At 47.1% G+C, this 19036-nt stretch overlaps 1 protein-coding gene across 1 annotated transcript in view; it reads right to left on the bottom strand.

The window, feature by feature from the left end:
* The window catches only part of ARID3B (AT-rich interaction domain 3B), a 108735-nt gene extending 92510 nt beyond the window's left edge, over window positions 1-16225 (bottom strand). Inside the window, exons 1-2 of the mRNA XM_077470578.1 lie at window positions 16132-16225; window positions 5724-6266 (exon numbers count right to left, since the gene is read on the bottom strand). Coding sequence (XP_077326704.1) covers window positions 5724-6266; window positions 16132-16167 — 579 coding nt within the window. The 5' untranslated portion in view covers window positions 16168-16225. The remainder of the gene's footprint in view (window positions 1-5723; window positions 6267-16131) is intronic.
* Window positions 16226-19036: the final 2811 nt, after the last annotated feature.

Raw genomic sequence — 19036 nt, 5'->3', positions numbered from 1 at the left:
ATACATATACACACTTTGATTCTGTACTTGCCAAATATGCTGCAGAAATCTCCCTCCACCGAGTCTGCAGCCATTTTAACTGTGGGCAACTGAAGCTGCTGCCTGTTCACTTACTGGATTTAGGCAGACACACCTCCAGCTCTGCAGCTTTCATTGGCCCACTTATGACTCATCCCTTCCTGGCAAACTCTCCAGCTCTGTGCATGATGTCATGTCTTGGCTAATGACCAGACAGGAAGTGGGCTGTATAAGGTATTTACTGGCAGAAAAAAATGTTTTACTATTCGAAGTAAAAATGAGGGCAGAGGATTTAATAGAGGAAAAGTTGAAAAAAAAATTACTGAAGGTCCACTTTAAGGTGTATTTGAACTATGGTATGGTATAGTAAATCTAGGAAATCCCTGCAAATTAAAGGAAATCGCCCATATTCAGGATGTATAGTTAAAGTGAGATCCCCGCACCTGCTGTCACACTTCAAAACCTGTGAAGCTCCGCCCACACAGCCTCATTCATTTAGAGTTCTGTGAATGAACTACCAGTACCGTCCTGCACTGCGGCAACAGCTTGTAGTTCTCAACAAACAGGGAGGGCACTCGTGTGCACTCTCATGGTTTATTGATCTTCTTTGACCTTAGTAAATGTCTGCCCATATGGGAGATACGGGCAAACAGCTGTACTGACAGCTTACAGGAGCCTGACATTGCACCCGCAATCTGCTGATCACAGGTACAATGCTTTACAGGGTGCTAAAAAAAATAAATGCACTTTTTTTTACCTGTACAAAATGTGAATTTATTTTATTTCATTTTTAAATCAAACTTATCCTTTGACTTTTTTTGTAATATTTTTTATTATAAGTAAAAGAGCAGCATAAATTTAGTGTGATATTTGACACGGTTTTTGACAAACTAACCCATTAATATCTGGTTGGATGGATGTAGTAACAATTCTCAATCAATTCTCAAGGTGCTCATCAGATATTTTGGTTCTAATTTTGACCTTTGTGTGCTTCATCCTTAAAAATAGTTGCTCACAAATACAGGTGATGATATGAATAGGGTGTGCAGTGGGATATTTTTCTTTGGGAAAAAAAATGCCTTATACACATCCAGTAAAGAGACGCTCTTTTTTTTTTTTTGTAAACACATTTTTACGGAATAAATAAATAAAAATAAACCACACATTTTTAAAGCAGAGCTCCACACAAAAGGGGGAAGCTTTGCCCCCCCCCCCCTCCCCCTTCAATGCCACATTTGGCACCTTTCTGGGGGGGGGGAGTGGGTACCTACTTTTGACAGGTACCCGATCCCACTCCCAACTGACGGCAAAGTCAGCAGGCAGTTCGGCCCCCCTTCTTCCCGTCTCACCATTCAAAAAGCACAGTGCACTTCGTGCATGCGGAGTAGGGAACCAGCTGTGAAGTCACAAGGCCTGTTGGTTTCCCTTAGTGGAGATGGCAGTGGCCAGCACCTGACTGAAAATCAGCTGGGGTGAAGACACTGCTGGATTCGTGGACAGGTAAGTTCCTAATATTAAAAGTCAGCAGCTACAGTATTTGTAGCTAATTACTTTTTCTGAAGAAGCCTAGAGCTCTGCTTTAAGTAAGTTTTTCATTGTGTTGGGCTGTATTCATAGCCAACCCTAAAGAAATTTTGGCAATTTAAAAAGGCTGCGAAACAAAAGTTCCCATAGCTTGCATCAGTAAAGAATTTAGAGACATGTATGTCTCTAATATACAAACCCACAACTACTGCCAATCCTGCTATGAAAGTGTACCAAAGAGACCTCTTAAAATATTCTCAGATTCCATAATACAGGACCACATTAAAGCACCACCCAAACCCTGTATGTATCAAGCTGCACTAAAACACAGCTGAATAAAACTGCCACCAGGGGCTTACAGAGTTCATATATGCCTATCCAATTACCCTCAGAGAGCACGTGCACACCTTTTGCAAGAATCATCTTCCCCCCTCTAGGACTGCTGGTATCAACTGTACAAAATTATCAAAACTTGCATTACCTGGGGAAGACAATTCCACCCAGAAAGAAGTAGGCATATGTGCGTGCACAGGATTTATGTAAGCAGTAGGGCAGCCAAGATGGCGAATTTAGGGCAACCACCACATAAGTAGAAAGACCGGGGGTAAGGAAATGAGTGCCCAAAAAGCATCTGAAAGGCTCCCTAAAGCTGATATCCATGTTTGCTTTCACTTGAACTAAGACCTTCTTGTCTCACACCCAGAAAAAAATAGCATTGAACCGAGTGGTGCCCAGCCACTCTTAGGCAGCTTTGTATTCTATCAATGAATACAAAGCTTCCTCCAATTGATTTGGAGATCGTGACATCAGCCTGCCTCAACAGCTCAGCTAATTGGAAAAAGCTTTGTATTCATTAATAGAATACAAAGCTGCCTATGAATGGCTAAGCACCACACAGCCCAAACTTTCTAACCATGACATCTCCAGTTTCCAACTGCTGGATTGTCAAGACGACAGAATAAGAATTCCCAGGCCATTGGAGCTTTAAAGCGAATGTAAAGTCAAATTCATGTGGTGTTGTATTGACGGTACTTTCCATATGTGATATATGTAGGCCCTACTTCATTTCATTCATAGCAGTTGAACAACAAATCACTCTGCTTTGTGGAGGAAGAACAGAGGATAATGGCCTTTGACTTTACAATCCGGAAAATCCAGAAAAAAAAAAAAAAAAATCTAACTTGAACTGCCTGAGTTGCAATTATCACTTGTGAGGCCATTCGTGTAAAAAAATAAAATTACAGTCAGGATCTTGTATTTCCCACATTTCCAACAAAACACAAAGGCAGCAAGATCCAAGCATAAGCATTAAACACTTCAAAGCTAGTTTATTCTGCCTATCGTTTCTCCCTCCCACCTCAAACATGGTAATGACATTTTTAAATAAAACCTTTCCTTTTTCACTACAAAGCCTATTTTTGACCCAGTGATGTCATCTTTCTGTAAAAATCACAGCACCAGTACTCCATGAGACCTCAGCACAGTGAGCCTTGATGGGTGGGTAGGAGTCTGGAGAAGTGGGCATTTATAGGCAGACTGTACTTGCATGCATATCTAAACAAATGAAAAGGGTGAGTCGAGGACAAAAAAGGCTGGGGAGGAAAGGACTAAAAAAATGCCAGGCATCCTCTGGCCAAGAAATGAGGTGCACTGACTTTCTGCAGTTTCTGATGCTCAAAGTGTGCAGTGAAATTAGAGTAAGCAGTTTCAATACACAAAAAAATCCTGTAAAATTGTGCAAGACTGAAAGAAAGGCTGAAGGCCAGCTTTAGGATAGCTGAAAATCTAAGTTCAAAATGGTTTGAAAAAAAAAATACACATCTGGGGGGCCTTTGGGTGTTTTAAAGTCTAAGTTTAGTAAAGACAAAAAAATAATAATCAGCAAAAGGGACAGTCCTTACAATCAGTTTGCAGTGTCCCTTGTGCTGACAGCCACGGATTTAGTTGAAATTTTCCACCCTCTGAAAGACCGAATGAAAAATGATCTATAAAATGGAGGATGGGAGGGCCACCTCCTCAATTCACAGATCATTTTTCATTTATGAAAGCTATAGTACAGGAGAAGGGCAGACATAGTCAACACTACTGATGAGTGCCTGCGACAGGTCCCTTGGCTATATTAATGTAAATGTGAACCTTGCTAATGATAAAATAATTTTTTCAACAGATAAAATTAAGCCTACCGTATATACTCGAGTATAAGCCGAGATTTTCAGCCTCTTTTTTGAGGCTGAAAGTGCCCCCCTCGGCTTATACTCGAGTCATCGCTGTCTGCCCGCTCGAACAGCGTGTCGAGCAGACAGACAGCGGCCATTCTATTCAAAAGCCGCGCCTCCGGCTCCGCCTTCGCCTGTGATAGGCGGAACACTGAATTTCCCAGCAGCCTGTGTTCCGCCTATCACGGACATCGTATCATCCTCGTACTACGGACGAGGATGATACGACGTCTGTGATAGGCGGAACACAGGCTGCTGGGAAATTCAGTGTTCCGCCTATCACAGGCGAAGGCGGCGGCGCAGCTTTTGAATTTTACAATGGCCGCCGACGAAGAGGGCACGGGACGGGACGGGACGGGGGCAAGGCACGACACGGCACGGGACGGAGGCAAGGAGGCAAGGTAAATCCCCCCTTCCTTGTGTGCTGTGTGTTTTTCAGTCCTTTGCTCACAAAGAAATGATCTTTTCAGAACAAGCCAGAGAGTTTCAGAGGAACATTAATAATTCATATGCCTACAGAATGCGGCTGCTTGCTCTTATCAGCAGATAATTCTGGCCAGAACAATCCCTGATTACATGTGTTTATTGTGCCCTCGAATGCCTTCCATAACCCTGTGTACATAAAGATTCATTATTCTTCACCGGCACTATGGCTCACCCTATAGGGCATCATAACACCATAAAGAAAGTAGGATCATCCCAAATAGGGATCTGTAGTCCCTTTAAAGCCCAACTCCATGAAACAAATTGCTGGTTATTAGGAGGCTCGGGACAAAGGTAGGCTGGACACACACACACACACACACACACACACACACACACACACACACACACATGGATGGAGACACACACAGGGATGGATGGATGGAGACACACACACACAGGGATGGATGGATGGATGGATGGAGACACACACACACAGGGATGGATGGAGACACACACACACAGGGATGGATGGATGGATGGATGGAGACACACACACACAGGGATGGATGGATGGATGGACACACACACACACAGGGATGGATGGACGGACACACAGGGATGGACGGACACACAGGGATGGACGGACACACAGGGATGGACGGACACACAGGGATGGACGGACACACAGGGATGGACGGACACACACACAGGGATGGACAGGCATGTCTCACCCTCGGCTTATACACGAGTCAATAAGTTTGCCAGTTTTTTTGGGGGTAAATTGGGGGCCTCGGCTTATATTCGGGTCGGCCTATACTCGAGTATATACGGTATATCGATTGTGTCTCCCCCCCCCAAACTTGCCTTTACAGTTTGTCTAGCTTCACAACTGCAGGCAACATGATTTCACAGCAATGCATGGGCCTACTGGTGGGAGTGCCCACTGTTGGGGCATGTGTGTCATAGGAAATAACGTTGCCACCGAGCTTCTGCATTTTCATGGCAACAGAACACAATCGGTCCTGGTGGAAAAATGTCACTTCCCCCTGAAGGGTAATGCGCCATCAGTCAAGGCAGGAGAGGGCATGGCTGTGTATGGACCATGGAAGATACAATCGTGCTGTGCTCTTGCACAGCGTGCCTGTATGTTTAGTGGGACAACAGCAAAACAAACTGACCACGCTAGCGTGGAGGGGCTGCCATGCTAATGTGGTCAGTTTACTTGGAGCAGCAGCACAGGCCAGATCACCCAGGGAAATGGGTACATTAGCAGGCAGAAAAATATTACTAACATGACAGATCACATTGAAAAAGCCAGTAAAAAATTTTTTAGGTTTACAAAACATTTTTACCCCTGCAAACACAGGGAGATTACAGCTCCAGGGGGAGATTAGAGGAAGAAAACTGAACCTGCAGCGATCAGCACATGGGACAATTTGCATTAATTGTACATAAAGTACCTGTGCAATATTTTTTAATAGAATGTTTTGACTCAACTTAGGCTTTAAACAATTTATTCAAAGCTGCAGCTCCTCTTACCGGCTTAACATGGTCTTCCAAACTTTGCTTGGGGTGTTTAGATGTAGAAGGGTTCAAATTTTCTTCCTTTGGCTCCTCTTTCACAGTCGGGTGTCTCTGACTGGTGTTCCCTTGTGGATTGGGAACAACTATTCCCTGTTGCTCTCGCTGAAGCTGAAGGTACTTCTGTGCAAGCGTGGATGGCTGCCCTGCTCTGACATCATCTTCTACACTAAACGAATCTCCATCACTGTCTTCATCCTCCATCTCTTCATCTTCATCGGGTTCACTGGCACTCTGTGGAGAGGCCATGGGCGGGCGGGCTTTCATAGATGACACTGTGGCAGAGCCTGCCATGGATTTTAAGAAATGTTGCGAAGCCATCTGTTGGGCATACAGTCTTTGAGTTTCTCTAATTTGTCTCTCCCGCTCTTCCATGCTTCGAGCGGCTTGCTGCTGCTGCTTTTGTAGTTGTTCCATCACAGCTTCCAATTTCATGCCCTGCTTGTGCATTTGGGCACTGCCCGAAAGAGCTGCGTTTAATCCACTAGGGATAAGAGAGGGCTAAAAGCAAACCAAAAAATTATGAATTAAAAAAAATGTAATAAAATGAATAAAAAAATTAATTAAAACAGTTTATTAGTAGTTTGTGTTTGGTTCCAGATTGGTCTGGATGGAAACTCCAACTGGAGGAAAGTAGATAGATCAATATGACCTTTAAGGGTTAGTTCACCTAATTCTACATGCATGGCAGGATTTGATTGTACATTAAAATTCTATCCTATTTTTAACAATGATCCTCACTTTTGAAGCTGCTTCTTCAAAGCAATAAAAGCTGATATTATGTTTTTTTTCAAGCCATTAAAAGGTGAACTAACCCTTTAGTTGTACGTTCATAGAATGATCTTGATGATCACATTTATTTTCCTGGACAGAAAATTAAAGGACACTTCTATTGCATATTAAATTGCTCCGTGTAAGGTCACCATTAGATTGGTAGTAGACTGACCACAGTAACAAATGTAAATGAAAGGTACAAACAGGTGGCAATATGTTGGTACGAAAACAAACACCGCACCCGTACAGCATTATTATGCATCCTTTATTAAGTCGTATATGGGGAGGGTGTGTGTGTATGGATGTATGGATGGATGTGTCATGTAGACAGATGGGAAGATGTAATGGACACATGAAAACCAGACACATATACACTGAAAAGCAAATGACATCCCATGTATATATACACACACTCTGGAAATCAGATTCAGACTATATTAGACACAGAAGAAACATTTTTTTTACTTCAAAATTTATAAAATGTAGCTACTATGTTACAAAACAAACATATGGGTGTATAAAAACAAAACAAACAAAAAAAATGTAAAACCCCTGGGCCGCACACTCTGGATCAAAAAATACCAAACTAAATAAATTAAATAGTGAGAGACAGAGATATATATAGCTATGAGGGGTGTACTCACAAAAGTGAGTACACCCCTCACATTTTTGTAAAGATTTTATTATATCTTTTCATATGACAACACTGAAGAAATGACACTTTGCTACAACGTAAAGTAGTGAGTGTACAGCTTGTATAACAGTGTAAATTTGATGTAGCCTCAAAATAACTAATTCAGCCATTAATGTCTAAACTACTGGCAACAAAACCCCTAAGTGAAAATGTCCACATTGGGAACAATTAGCCATTTTCCCTCCCCGATGTTACGTGACTCGTTAGTGTTACAAGGTCTCAGGTGTGAATGGGGAGGTGTGTTAAATTTGGTGTTATCGTTCTCACTCTCATATACTGGTCACTGGAAGTTCAACATGTCACCTCATGGCAAAGAGCTCTGAAAAAAAGAATTGGTCTACAATAAAGATGGCCTAGGCTATAAGAAGATTAACAAGACTCAGGAACTGAGCTGCAGCACAGTGGCCTAGACCATACAGAGCTTTAAAGCGGGATTCCACCCTAAAGTGGAACCTCCGCTGATTGGATCCCTCCCCCCCTCCGGTGTCACAATTGACACCTTTCAGGGGGGAGGGGGGTGGAGATACCTGTCAAAGACAGGTATTTACACCCACTTCCGGGCATAGACTCCCGTGGGAGTCTACGCCATTTCCTGCCCTGACACACGGGTCCCAGTGACAGCGCAGAGATTTCCTATTGCGCGGCGTGACTCGCGTATGCGCAGTAGGGAACCGGGAAGTGAAGCCGATTCGCTTCACTTCCTGATTCCCTCACCTAGAATGGTTGCGGCAGCAGCCGAGCGATCGATCGGCCTCGGCATCGCTGGAACCCAGGACAGGTGAGAGTGTCCATTTATTAAAAGTCAGCAGCTGTAGTATTTATAGCTGCTGGCTTTTAATATTTTTTTTTTTGGTGGAATCCCTCTTTAAAGCGGAGGTCCACCCTAAAGTGGACCTTCCGCTCATCGGAACCCTCCCCCCCTCCGGTGCCACAATCGGCACCTTTCAGGGGGGAGGGGGGTGCAGTTACCTGGATAATCCAGGTAACTGCACCCACTTCCGGGATAGCTCTGCGGAAAGGGGCGTAACTTACGCCCCTTTCCACAAGTGCCCGCCCCTTCCCGCAAGTGCCCCGCTGCCTGCTGGGAAACACACAGATCCCAGAGGCAGCGGGGAGCGTCCTTATTGCGCAGCGCGATTCGCGCATGCGCAGTAGGGAACTGGGAAATGAAGCCGAAAGGCTCCATTTCCTGATTCCCATACCCAAGATGGCGGCGGCAGGACCCGACAGACGACCTAGAGATCGGCTTCGGGTGCCGACATCGCGGGCGCGCTGGACAGGTAAGTGTCACTATTTTAAAAGTCAGCAGCTGCAGTATTTGTAGTTGCTGGCTTTTAAAAAAATAAAAAAATGCGGAGTCCCGGTGGACTCCCGCTTTAACAGGTCAGGTTCCACTCAGAACAGGCCTCGCCATGGTCGACCAAAGAAGTTGAGTGCATGTGCTCAGCGTAATATCCAGAGGTTGTCTTTGGGAAATAGACGTATGAGTGCTGCCAGCATTGCTGCAGAGGTTGAGGGGGATCCGCCTGTCAGCGTTCAGACTATACGCCGCACATTGCATCAAATTGGTCTGCATGGCTGTTTTCCCAGAAGGAAGCCTCTTCTAAAGATGATGCACAAAAAACCCCACAACCAGTTTATTGAAGACAAGCAGGTTAAGGACATGGATTACTGGAACCATGTCCTGTGATCTGATGAGACCAAGATAAACTTATTTTGTTCAGATGGTGTCAAGCGTGTGTAGTGGCAAACAGGTGAGGAGTACAAAGACAAGTGTGTCTTGCCTACAGTCAAGCATGGTGGTAGGAGTGTCATGGTCTGGGGCTGCATGAGTGCTGTCAGCACTGGGGAGCTACAATTCATTGAGGGAATCAGAGCATGATACCCTTCAGAGACTGGGCCGCATTCAAATATAACCCCAAACACACCTCCAAGACCACCACTGCCTTGCTAAAGAAGCTGAGGGTAAAGGTGATGGACTGGCCAAGTATGTCTCCAGACCTAAATCCTATTGAGCATCTGTGGGGCATCCTCAAAACAGAAGGTAGAGGAGCACAAGGTCTCCAACATTCACCACCTCCATGATATCATGGAGGAGTGGAAGGAAAAATGCAGTGGAAGCTGTGAAGCTCCGGTGAACTCCATGCCCAAGAGGGTTAAGACAGTGCTGGAAAATGATGGTGGCCACACAAAATATTGACACTTTGGGACCAGTTTGGACATTATCACTCAGGGGTGTACTCACTTTTGTTGTTATACAACAGGGATCTGCAATTAGCGGACCTCCAGCTGTTGCAAAACTACAAGTCCCATGGGACTTGTAGTTCTGCAACAGCTGGAGGTCCGCTAATTGCATATCCCTGTTATACAAGCTGTACACTCACTACTTTACATTGTAGCAAAGTGTAATTTCTTCAGTGTTACATGAAAAGCTATAATAAAATATTTAAAAAAATGTGAGGGGTGTACTCACTTTTGTGAGATACTGTATACAGCAGCCCATAGGAAGACCAAATGTCTAGTATTGAAACAAGAAATATATAAATTCCATACCACGCTCATGAATCACAACTGTGTCTGTCAAATGATAAGACCATAAAACCACCAAATTCTTCAATCCAAGTAGAGCTGCAACTAACGATTATTTTCATAATCGATTAGTTGGCCGATTATTGTTTCGATTAATAACCTTAAAAAAAAGTGTGGTGTATAATTTAGTTAATATGTAAGGTTAAAAAAAAAAAAAAAAAAAGGCAATTTATTGTTAAATATCAATAACCAACTATATTGTTAGGGAGCAAAATCCCTAATCCATCGAGAATAACAGACAGAAGAGATATACTGTATATACTATTCAAGGAGCAATATACTGTATATACACTATTCAAGGAGATATATATACACTAGTAGAGGATATATACACTGTAATACTATTAGGCTGCTTTCACACTGGGGCGGTATTCAGGCGTTACAGCGCTAAAAATAGCGCCTGTGTAACGCCTGAAAAAAAACCGGCCCCTTTAACTTCAGTGTGAAAGCCGGAGGGCTTTCACACTGGAGCGATGCGCTGGCAGGACGGTGAAAAAAGTCCTGCTAGCCGCATCTTTGCAGCGGTGAAGGAGCGGTGTATTCACCGCTCCTAAACCGCTCCTACCCATTGAAATCAATGGGACACCGCGGCAATACCGCCGGCAAAGCGCCGATACAGCGGCGCTTTGCGGGCGGGTTTAACCCCTTTTCGGCCGCTAGCGGGGGTTAAAACCACCCCGCTAGCGCCCGCACACCGCCGCTAAAACGACGGTAAAGCGCCGCTAAAAAAAGCGGCACTTTACCGCCGACGCCGCTCCCGCTGCAGTGTGAAAGCAGCCTTAGAGACTCAGATATTTATTTATTTTTTCATTTAAAGAAAGAAAAAAAGTTGAAGATCATTTTGAGAATTTTCAAACAGAACTGTAATCTATTATATGCTGGCGAAACAAAAACAATGTCTTCTTTCAAAAAAAAATAAAAATAAAAAATAATATGTAATTAAGAACGTTCGTTCAATATTTTAATCGTTAGTGGGGTCAAATCAAATTTGTTTTCAACCACAGTGACAGGTAAATTTAGAAAACTTCTTAATCAAAGGAATTTTTAGATAGTGTATTTGGTTTTCGTTCCGAAATTACATTGATTTTAAAAACAGAATGTTAAAAGCAAGCGAAAATTTTCAAATAACGTTCTTTCACTCAGCGAATGTACAAAGATTTTTCGTCTGAATATTCTCGTCTGAAAATTGATCCGTGTGGCCAGGCCCATCATAAGGCTTGGTGCACACCAATGCAGTTTGCTTTTGATCTGTTTCTGCAGTGCTTTTTGCATTTTTTTTTTGACCAATTTGTTGTTGGGCAGATAAAAAACAAAACAAAAAAAAAAACAAACACACATTGCTGCAAAAACCCATTACATGCTTTTCTGCAGTTTCTCCATTAAAGTATATTGAGCCGAAAAAGCACCGTTTTGCATGGAAAAAAGTCCCTGACCAAATACGCAGCGGCTGAAAAAAAAAAAAGCCAGATGTGAACGTGTCCCATAGGAAACCATGTAAATGAACTGTAGTGCGTTTCTGCAAAAAATAACCTAAAAAAGCATATAGATGTGAACCAGGCCCAAGATGTTTAGTGAAATAATGGGGTTAAAAAACTAAAATTAACAATTTATAGTACAAAAAATTGAAAATTGCTACTGTAAGGGGTTCATTTTTTTACTGTGGAACAGTGAAAGTGATGTTTACAGTATCGATTATGTGCTCTTTTTGTACTATAAAGGGCTAATATTAGTTTTTTTAACCCCATTGTTACAGGCCGATTAATCGATTATGAAAATAGTAATCAGTTTCATAATTGATTCGTTGTTTTAGCCCTAAATCCAAGAGGAATATTCTTAATTGCTGTGAGGAATAAGTGCCATCTTCCACTGGTAATTTAGTCAAACATCCTACTCACCAGACCACTGTGACAACCATTACAGGTAGTCAAATGAGCATTGGTAAATGCGAAGATGTGTCCTCTAGGACACGTCATCAGGGGTGACCGTTCACATGAACCCTGATGACAGACGTTACTGACGAAACGCATCGCTTAATGCGTGACACGTGACTTCCACCATCTGGAGCGCAGGTGGAACGCAATCGGCGTGCCTGCTCGTTTTTATGGGCTGATCTGCGTTTACTGAACTGTAAGTGCTACAGGTTTTTATGGAATAAATTTGTTACATATTACACTACGAGGAGTCTTCTCTTCTCCTTTTGATTTAGGTTAACACCATTGTTGGCAGACTTACCGTTTGTGGACCATATTATACTGGAGGACACTTCTTCCCATTTGCTCATGCTCATTTGACTACCAGTAATGGGCGATACGGTGGTCTGGATAAATTACTTAGGATGTTTGCCTTTATTACCAGTGGAAGATGGCACCTATTCCTCACAGCAATTAAGAATATTGCACTTTCACTTGGATTGAAGAATTTGGTGGTGGTTTTATGGACTTTATTATTATTTGATACACATTGTGATTCATGAGCGTGGTATGGAATTTATTAGATTCTTGTTTATATATCGATCAGCCATAATATTATGATCGTTAACAGGTAAAGTGAATAATAATGATTATCTCATTACAATGGCATATGAAAGTGGGTGGGATATATTAGGCAGCAAGTGAACATGTTGTCCCTGAAGTTAATGTGTTGGAAAGCATAATAAATGGGCAAGCATAAACATATGACCGACTTTGACAAGGGGCAAATTGTAATGACTAGGTCAGAGCAACTCCAAAACTGCAGGTCTTGTGGGATGTCCGTGGTCTGTAGTAGTCAGGATCTACCAAAAGTGGTCCAGGGAAGGAAAACTGGCAACAGGGTCATGAGCAGCCAAGGCTCATTGATGCACCTGGGGAGCAAAGACTGGCCAATAAAGTACGATCGCATAAAAGCGCTACTGTAGGTCAAATTGCTGAAACGGTCAATGCTGGCTCTGATAAAAAGGTGTCAGAACACACAGAGCATCGCAGTTTGCTGCATATGGGGTAGTGTAAATGCAGACTGGTCAGGGTGGCAATGCTGCCAAATGTGCTTACAATAGGCACATGTGAGCAGCAGAACCGGACCACAGAGCAATGGAAGAAGGCGGCCTTGTCTCATGAATTCAAGAATGGTTTGAGAAACACTAGGAGTTTGAGGTGTTGATTTGGCCCCCAAATTATCAAATTTTCAAAAAAAAAAGTCCACCACAAGACAAGGCAAAATGACTTGTCTCCTACCTGGAGCGGTTCACACCACCGCAACGTCACGCGTGGAAAAAAAGAATAGCGTGCAATTTTTTTCCCAGCGCAGTGTAAGACAGCCTGCCACAGCCAATAGAACTTAAAATATTTGCAAAGTCGCCGCCCCCCTCTCTCTTTCCACTGGCCGTATGCATATATGCGGCCTTATGAAAACACTTCTGTGCTGAGAGTGCATGCCCTGCCATTGACTAGAAATCTGATGCAAACGTGTGATAGGAAGCTTTCTGATCATGCAACTGTCACATGACCCAAAATGCCCACCTCTGCCTCCCACCATTTAGAAGCTCTTAAAGCGATATTATAATCTTGTTTTTTTTGTGATGTTTAAAAATAGCAAACAGATCATATTTACCTGCTCTGAGCAGTGGTTGTGCACAAAGCAGCGCAGATCCTCCTCTTCTCAGGTCTCTTCCTCCTGCAAGCAGCTTAATAAGGGGGCAGCAGAGCCATAGAGCCGAAGCTCGACTTTGTCCCCTCTCCCAATTAGCTCACCGACATTGACAGCAGTGGGAGCCAATGGCGCAGTCTCAGTGAATGAGGAAGGAGAGTTATAGACAGCCGAGGCTCTTGTGCAACATCGCTGGATTGAGATGGGGCTGCTGCACAAAGAAGGGTTTTTATCTTAATGCATATAATGCACTAAGAAAAAAAAAAACCTAGTGCCTTTAGAACCGCTTTAAAGGGCCGGGGAGGAGTTAAATAAAGAGGTCGCTTACCTGCTCTGTGGAATGGTTTTGCACAGAGTGACCCAGATCCTCCTCTTCTTGGGTCCCCCGCTGACAATCTTGGCCGATCCTCTTCTCCTTAGGCCACCACAGAAAACTGCTTCCGGGGGGGGGGGGGGGGTGGGTGCAGGTGTGCTGCTGAGCTGGGCTGCGTGCATCTATCGACACAGCTCGCAGGAATTTATTGACAGTGGCAACAGCCAATGGCTCCAGCTGCTGACTCTGCGAGCAGAGAGAGCCGCAGCAGCAGACGGGCACTGTGCTGGATGGAGATGGGACTTGGGTAAGTATGGGGGGGGGGCGCGAGGGGGAGCTATAAACACTGGGACATTTTTTACCTTAATGCATTCCGGGGGAAAAAAAAAAAGTCCAGGCTTTAGAACCACTTTAATGAAATGCCACTGCAATATTTCAATAAAGTTTGTCTAAAAAAAGAAAAAAAAAAAAAAAAAAAAGTGAACCCCGTCCCCAGCGTAGGGGGGGAGGTGCGCCCCCATCCCCAGCGTAGGGGGGGGGTGCGCCCCCCCCGTCCCCAGCGCAGGGGGGGGAGGTGCGCCCCCCCCGTCCCCAGCGCAGGGGGGGGAGGTGCGCCCCCCCCGTCCCCAGCGCAGGGGGGGGAGGTGCGCCCCCCCCGTCCCCAGCGTAGGGGGGGGAGGTGCGCCCCCCCCGTCCCCAGCGTAGGGGGGGGAGGTGCGCCCCCCCGTCCCCAGCGTGGGGGGGGAGGTGCGCCCCCAGCGTAGGGGGGGGGGTGCGCCCCCCCCGTACCCAGCGTAGGGGGGGAGGTGCGCCCCCCCCGTCCCCAGCGTAGGGGGGGAGGTGCGTCCTCCCCGTCCCCAGCGTAGGGGGGGAGGTGCGTCCTCCCCGTCCCCAGCGTAGGGGGGGAGGTGCGTCCTCCCCGTCCCCAGCGTAGGGGGGGAGGTGCGTCCTCCCCGTCCCCAGCGTAGGGGGGGAGGTGCGTCCTCCCCGTCCCCAGCGTAGGGGGGGAGGTGCGTCCTCCCCGTCCCCAGCGTAGGGGGGAGGTGCGTCCTCCCCGTCCCCAGCGTAGGGGGGAGGTGCGTCCTCCCCGTCCCCAGCGTAGGGGGGAGGTGCGTCCTCCCCGTCCCCAGCGTAGGGGGGAGGTGCGTCCTCCCCGTCCCCAGCGTAGGGGGGAGGTGCGTCCTCCCATCCCCAGCGTAGGGGGGAGGTGCGTCCTCCCATCCCCAGCGTAGGGGGGAGGTGCGTCCTCCCATCCCCAGCGTAGGGGGGAGGTGCGTCCTCCCATCCCCAGCGTAGGGGGGAGGTGCGTCCTCCCATCCCCATCCCCAGCGTAGGGGGGAAAGGTGCGCCCCCCCCCCCGTCCCCAGCGTAGGGGGGGGAGGTGCGCCCCCCCCCCGTCCCCAGCGTAGGGGGGGGAGGTGCGCCCCCCCCCCGTCCCCAGCGTAGGGGGGGGAGGTGCGCCCCGTCCCCTTCCCCAGCGTAGGGGGGGGAGGTGCGCCCCGTCCCCTTCCCCAGCGTAGGGGGGGGGAGGTGCGCCCCGTCCCCGTCCCCAGCGTAGGGGGGGAGGTGCGCCCCCCGTCCCCAGCGTAGGGGGGGAGGTGCGCCCCCCGTCCCCAGCGTAGGGGGGGAGGTGCGCCCCCCGTCCCCAGCGTAGGGGGGGAGGTGCGCCCCCCGTCCCCAGCGTAGGGGGGGAGGTGCGCCCCCCGTCCCCAGCGTAGGGGGGGAGGTGCGCCCCCCGTCCCCAGCGTAGGGGGGAGGTGCGCCCCCCCTGTCCCCAGCGTAGGGGGGAGGTGCGCCCCCCGTCCCCAGCGTAGGGGGGAGGTGCGCCCCCCCGTCCCCAGCGTAGGGGGGAGGTGCGCCCCCCCCGTCCCCAGCGTAGGGGGGCTCCACCCCATCCCCAGCTTAGGGGGGCTCCCCCCCGTCCCCAGCTTAGGGGGGCTCCCCCCCGTCCATAGTGCCAGCGTAGGGGGAGCACACCCCCCCCCCCAGCCATAATGTTGGTAGTAGGAGTTGGCTTGACTAATCAATGTGCTGTACAGGACACAGACCTCCTATGTAATGATAGGGAAGGTCCCGGATCTGTGTAGGGAAGGCACACAGGAAGGTCCTCATATACACGTATAATGTGCCCAGAGAAGGGAGTGACTGAAAGAGGATGCTCCGGGCCGGTTATGGCAGGCTCTCCCCGGGGTACAGAGCAGTGTGAGGGGGCGGTTAGTCCGGTCACCAGTCTGCAATGGACGGCAGACAGCCGGGTGCAGGTTGATAAAGGTGCGGTGCGTTTGTAGTCAGTGAGTGACCCCCCCTCCCCTCCTCCACACCGACCCTCGCCCTGTGCCACAAGCGCCCACGAGACACGTCTCTGTCCTCACCATGGACTCTCTCCCGAGGCCGGCCTTCTCCACCATTCCGTCTGCCTGCGGGCCGCTCTCTCCTGTAACCACTCCGCCGCCCGCCCCAAACTCCCCCTCCCCAAACTCCCCCTCCGTTTCCGTCTCACTACAGCCTGGAGGCACGGCTAGGCCCCTCCCGATACAGTAAACGAAGCGATTCGCGTGACGTCACGCCGCACGACCTTTCTCGCGGTATTACGTACTATGAAAAGCGTCACGCGTGCGGAGCCAGACGGCCATCTTGGTGCACCCAGAGCATAGGCTGTGGTTTATGCGTGTGTTTTTTTTTTTTTTGTTTTTTTTTTTGCAAGTGACACGAAAAGTAGTCTGGAAGCGATCGTAAAATGATAGAGTAGGCCCTGTAGACGTAACAGGGCAGGAAACCAGATTGCTGCAAGGCGATGGAGGAGCTGTTACTATTTAAAGGGGTGGTCCACCCTAAAAAAAAAAATCATAAAAAGGCTTCAAAAAAATTTCACCAGAAATGGCTGTTGCTAGGCTGATCGTCCTAATTTGCCACTTCCTATTCCGCGGTGATCTTCGGTCTTCTCCTTGTCACGTTGTCTTCTGGTGAATGGGTTGCGGTGTGTTGTGGGAACTGTGTGTGTCCCAGAACACAGCGCGCCCCGTTTACAAAGCGCCACATGACTCGCGCATGTGCATGAGGAAACAGGCAGTGAAGCCGCAAGGCTACATTGCCTGTTTCCCTTACTTTGAATGGAGGCGCCAAGGGACAGGTTGGGCTCAGGCGGCCAGCATCGCGGGCACCCTAGAAAGGTAAGTGCTTATTAAAAGTCAGCAGCTAAAGTGTTTGTAGCTGCTGACTTTTACTCTTTTTTTTTTTTTTTCGCTGGCCCACCACTTTAATAGCATATTTCACTAGTGCATTTTTTCTGCATCAAAAATGCATGGAAAGTAGGTTATATTGTTTCCAATTGAATAGTTCACACCAGTGCTTGAAGTTCCAGTTCCATAAAAAAAAGTACACTGGAACACACCAGAATGCATCAAAAAGTGCACTAGAATGAGAGTGCCGCTTAAAAAATAAAAATAAATTAGAAGTCACCTGCCACAAATACTGAAGCTGCTGACTTTTAATAATCGGACAAGCCCCACTCGTCTCTCTCCTCTCTCTCTCATTGTAACTGTGGGCGCCCGGCTGTGGCTTCACATGCGCCTTGACTGGCCGGGCAATGATCTGGGACCTGTGACGTGTCCAAGATGATTGCCGAGAGGGAGGGGGGAGAGGCGATCTCCCTTCCAGTGCCGCAGTGCGCCGGGAGGAAGTGGGAGCTGGGACCCTCTAAAAAGAGAGTATCCACCCCCCAAAAAATGACATGCCAAATGTGGCATGTCAGGGGGGTCACCTTCCCTTAAAGCTGAAGTTCAATTTTTGGGTGGAACTCCGCTTTAAGAAAAAAAGGGGGGGATGCACTGGACTGCATCAAAAACGCACTGGAATTCATCAAAAACAAGCATGCAGAAAAGTATCTGGAATGCATCCAGACTGCGTTTCTATGGTGTGTACTGGCCCTTCAAGGGTTAGGTCACCCATACCAAAAAACTGCCAACACAGATAAGGGATGTCCGCAGATGAAAACAAACTTTGCAGCTTTGACTAAAGTTGAATAATGCCCTTGCTATAGGTGTAGGCCATTTACATAACTTAAGCCTGACTGGAAAACCAGGATGTTGCTGAGTACGTTGCTAAGAGACACCTAGCTGTAACTGCATATCTCCAAACTGTCCCTGATTTCAAGGGATACTCCCTGATTGGAACAAAGTTCCTCTGTCCCTATTTCCTCATTTGTTCCTCATTTTGGTCTGATCTACAGTGGATATATAAAGTCTACACACCCCTGTTAAAATGTCAGATATCTGTGATGTAAAAAAAAATGAGACAAAGATAAATCATTTTAGAACTTTCTTTATCGTACATCACAGGACACAGAGCCATAGTAATAATTATGTGGGTTATAGGGCACCTTTAGGTGATGGACACTGGCAAACCCTAAGACAGGAAGTTCACTCCCTATATAACCCCTCCCATTACTGGGATTACCTCAGTTTTTACGCTAGTGTCTAAGGTGTTAGTCACAAGTTAAGATGTGCTATGCTGAGCTCCACTGGAGTAATTTTTTCTGGGGCAAGCTATGCAACCGGATCCATTCAAAGTGTCTCTTTAGGCCAAATTGGATGGTACCTGGGCCTTGTGGCACAAGAAATGAGGTTTAGCCCGTAACGCTTCTCTTTTTGAGAGCTGGACCCTGGGATCCAGTGCTTTTTTTTTTCAGCCATAAAGCTTCTTGACAGGGTGCTATACGGGTATAAGGGAGTGGAACCCCAATAAAAAGGCACCCCAGTCCTTGAAAGTTTTTTAATGGAGCCCACCGTGAGGGGTGAAGATTGGGTATGTTTGGTTTTACCACAGAATCCTATGGCAGCATAAGGTAAGTGGAGATTCCTAAGGAATTTTACATTTTCTTATGCATTTTCTCCTTTAAAGTAAATGTTGTCATGCCTAAAAGTCACCATCGGGGGCTGTAAAGAGCAACCTGGTTCATGCTTCCTATATCTCACTTTGCGTCAGCAGAACCTGCTGGCTTCCTCCAGCCAAGCAGTCCCAAGCCTATGGTAAGATGATGGAGGTTTTTTTTTTCAAAAACGCCCCCCACCTGGACAGGGGTTTCTCTCCCCTCTCCAGGAATAGGCAGAGGGAGTCCAAGATGGTTGGCGGTATGCCAATCCGCTCGCTCTTTCACCGCTTAACGGCGGCTTTCCTTAATTCCTCCTGCTCTCCTCCACCCTCTGCCCCACATGCTGATCCAGTTGTATTAGAGGCCCACGTGGGAATCAGTCTTTATTTAAAAGAGGGGGGGCACAG

The sequence above is a fragment of the Lithobates pipiens genome, unplaced genomic scaffold (genome assembly GCF_037356315.1).
Source record: "Lithobates pipiens isolate NorthernLeopardFrog02 unplaced genomic scaffold, aLitPip1_a1.2 Scaffold_8, whole genome shotgun sequence".
Lineage (NCBI taxonomy): Eukaryota > Metazoa > Chordata > Amphibia > Anura > Ranidae > Lithobates > Lithobates pipiens.
This window is presented reverse-complemented; position numbering and strand designations above follow the sequence as displayed.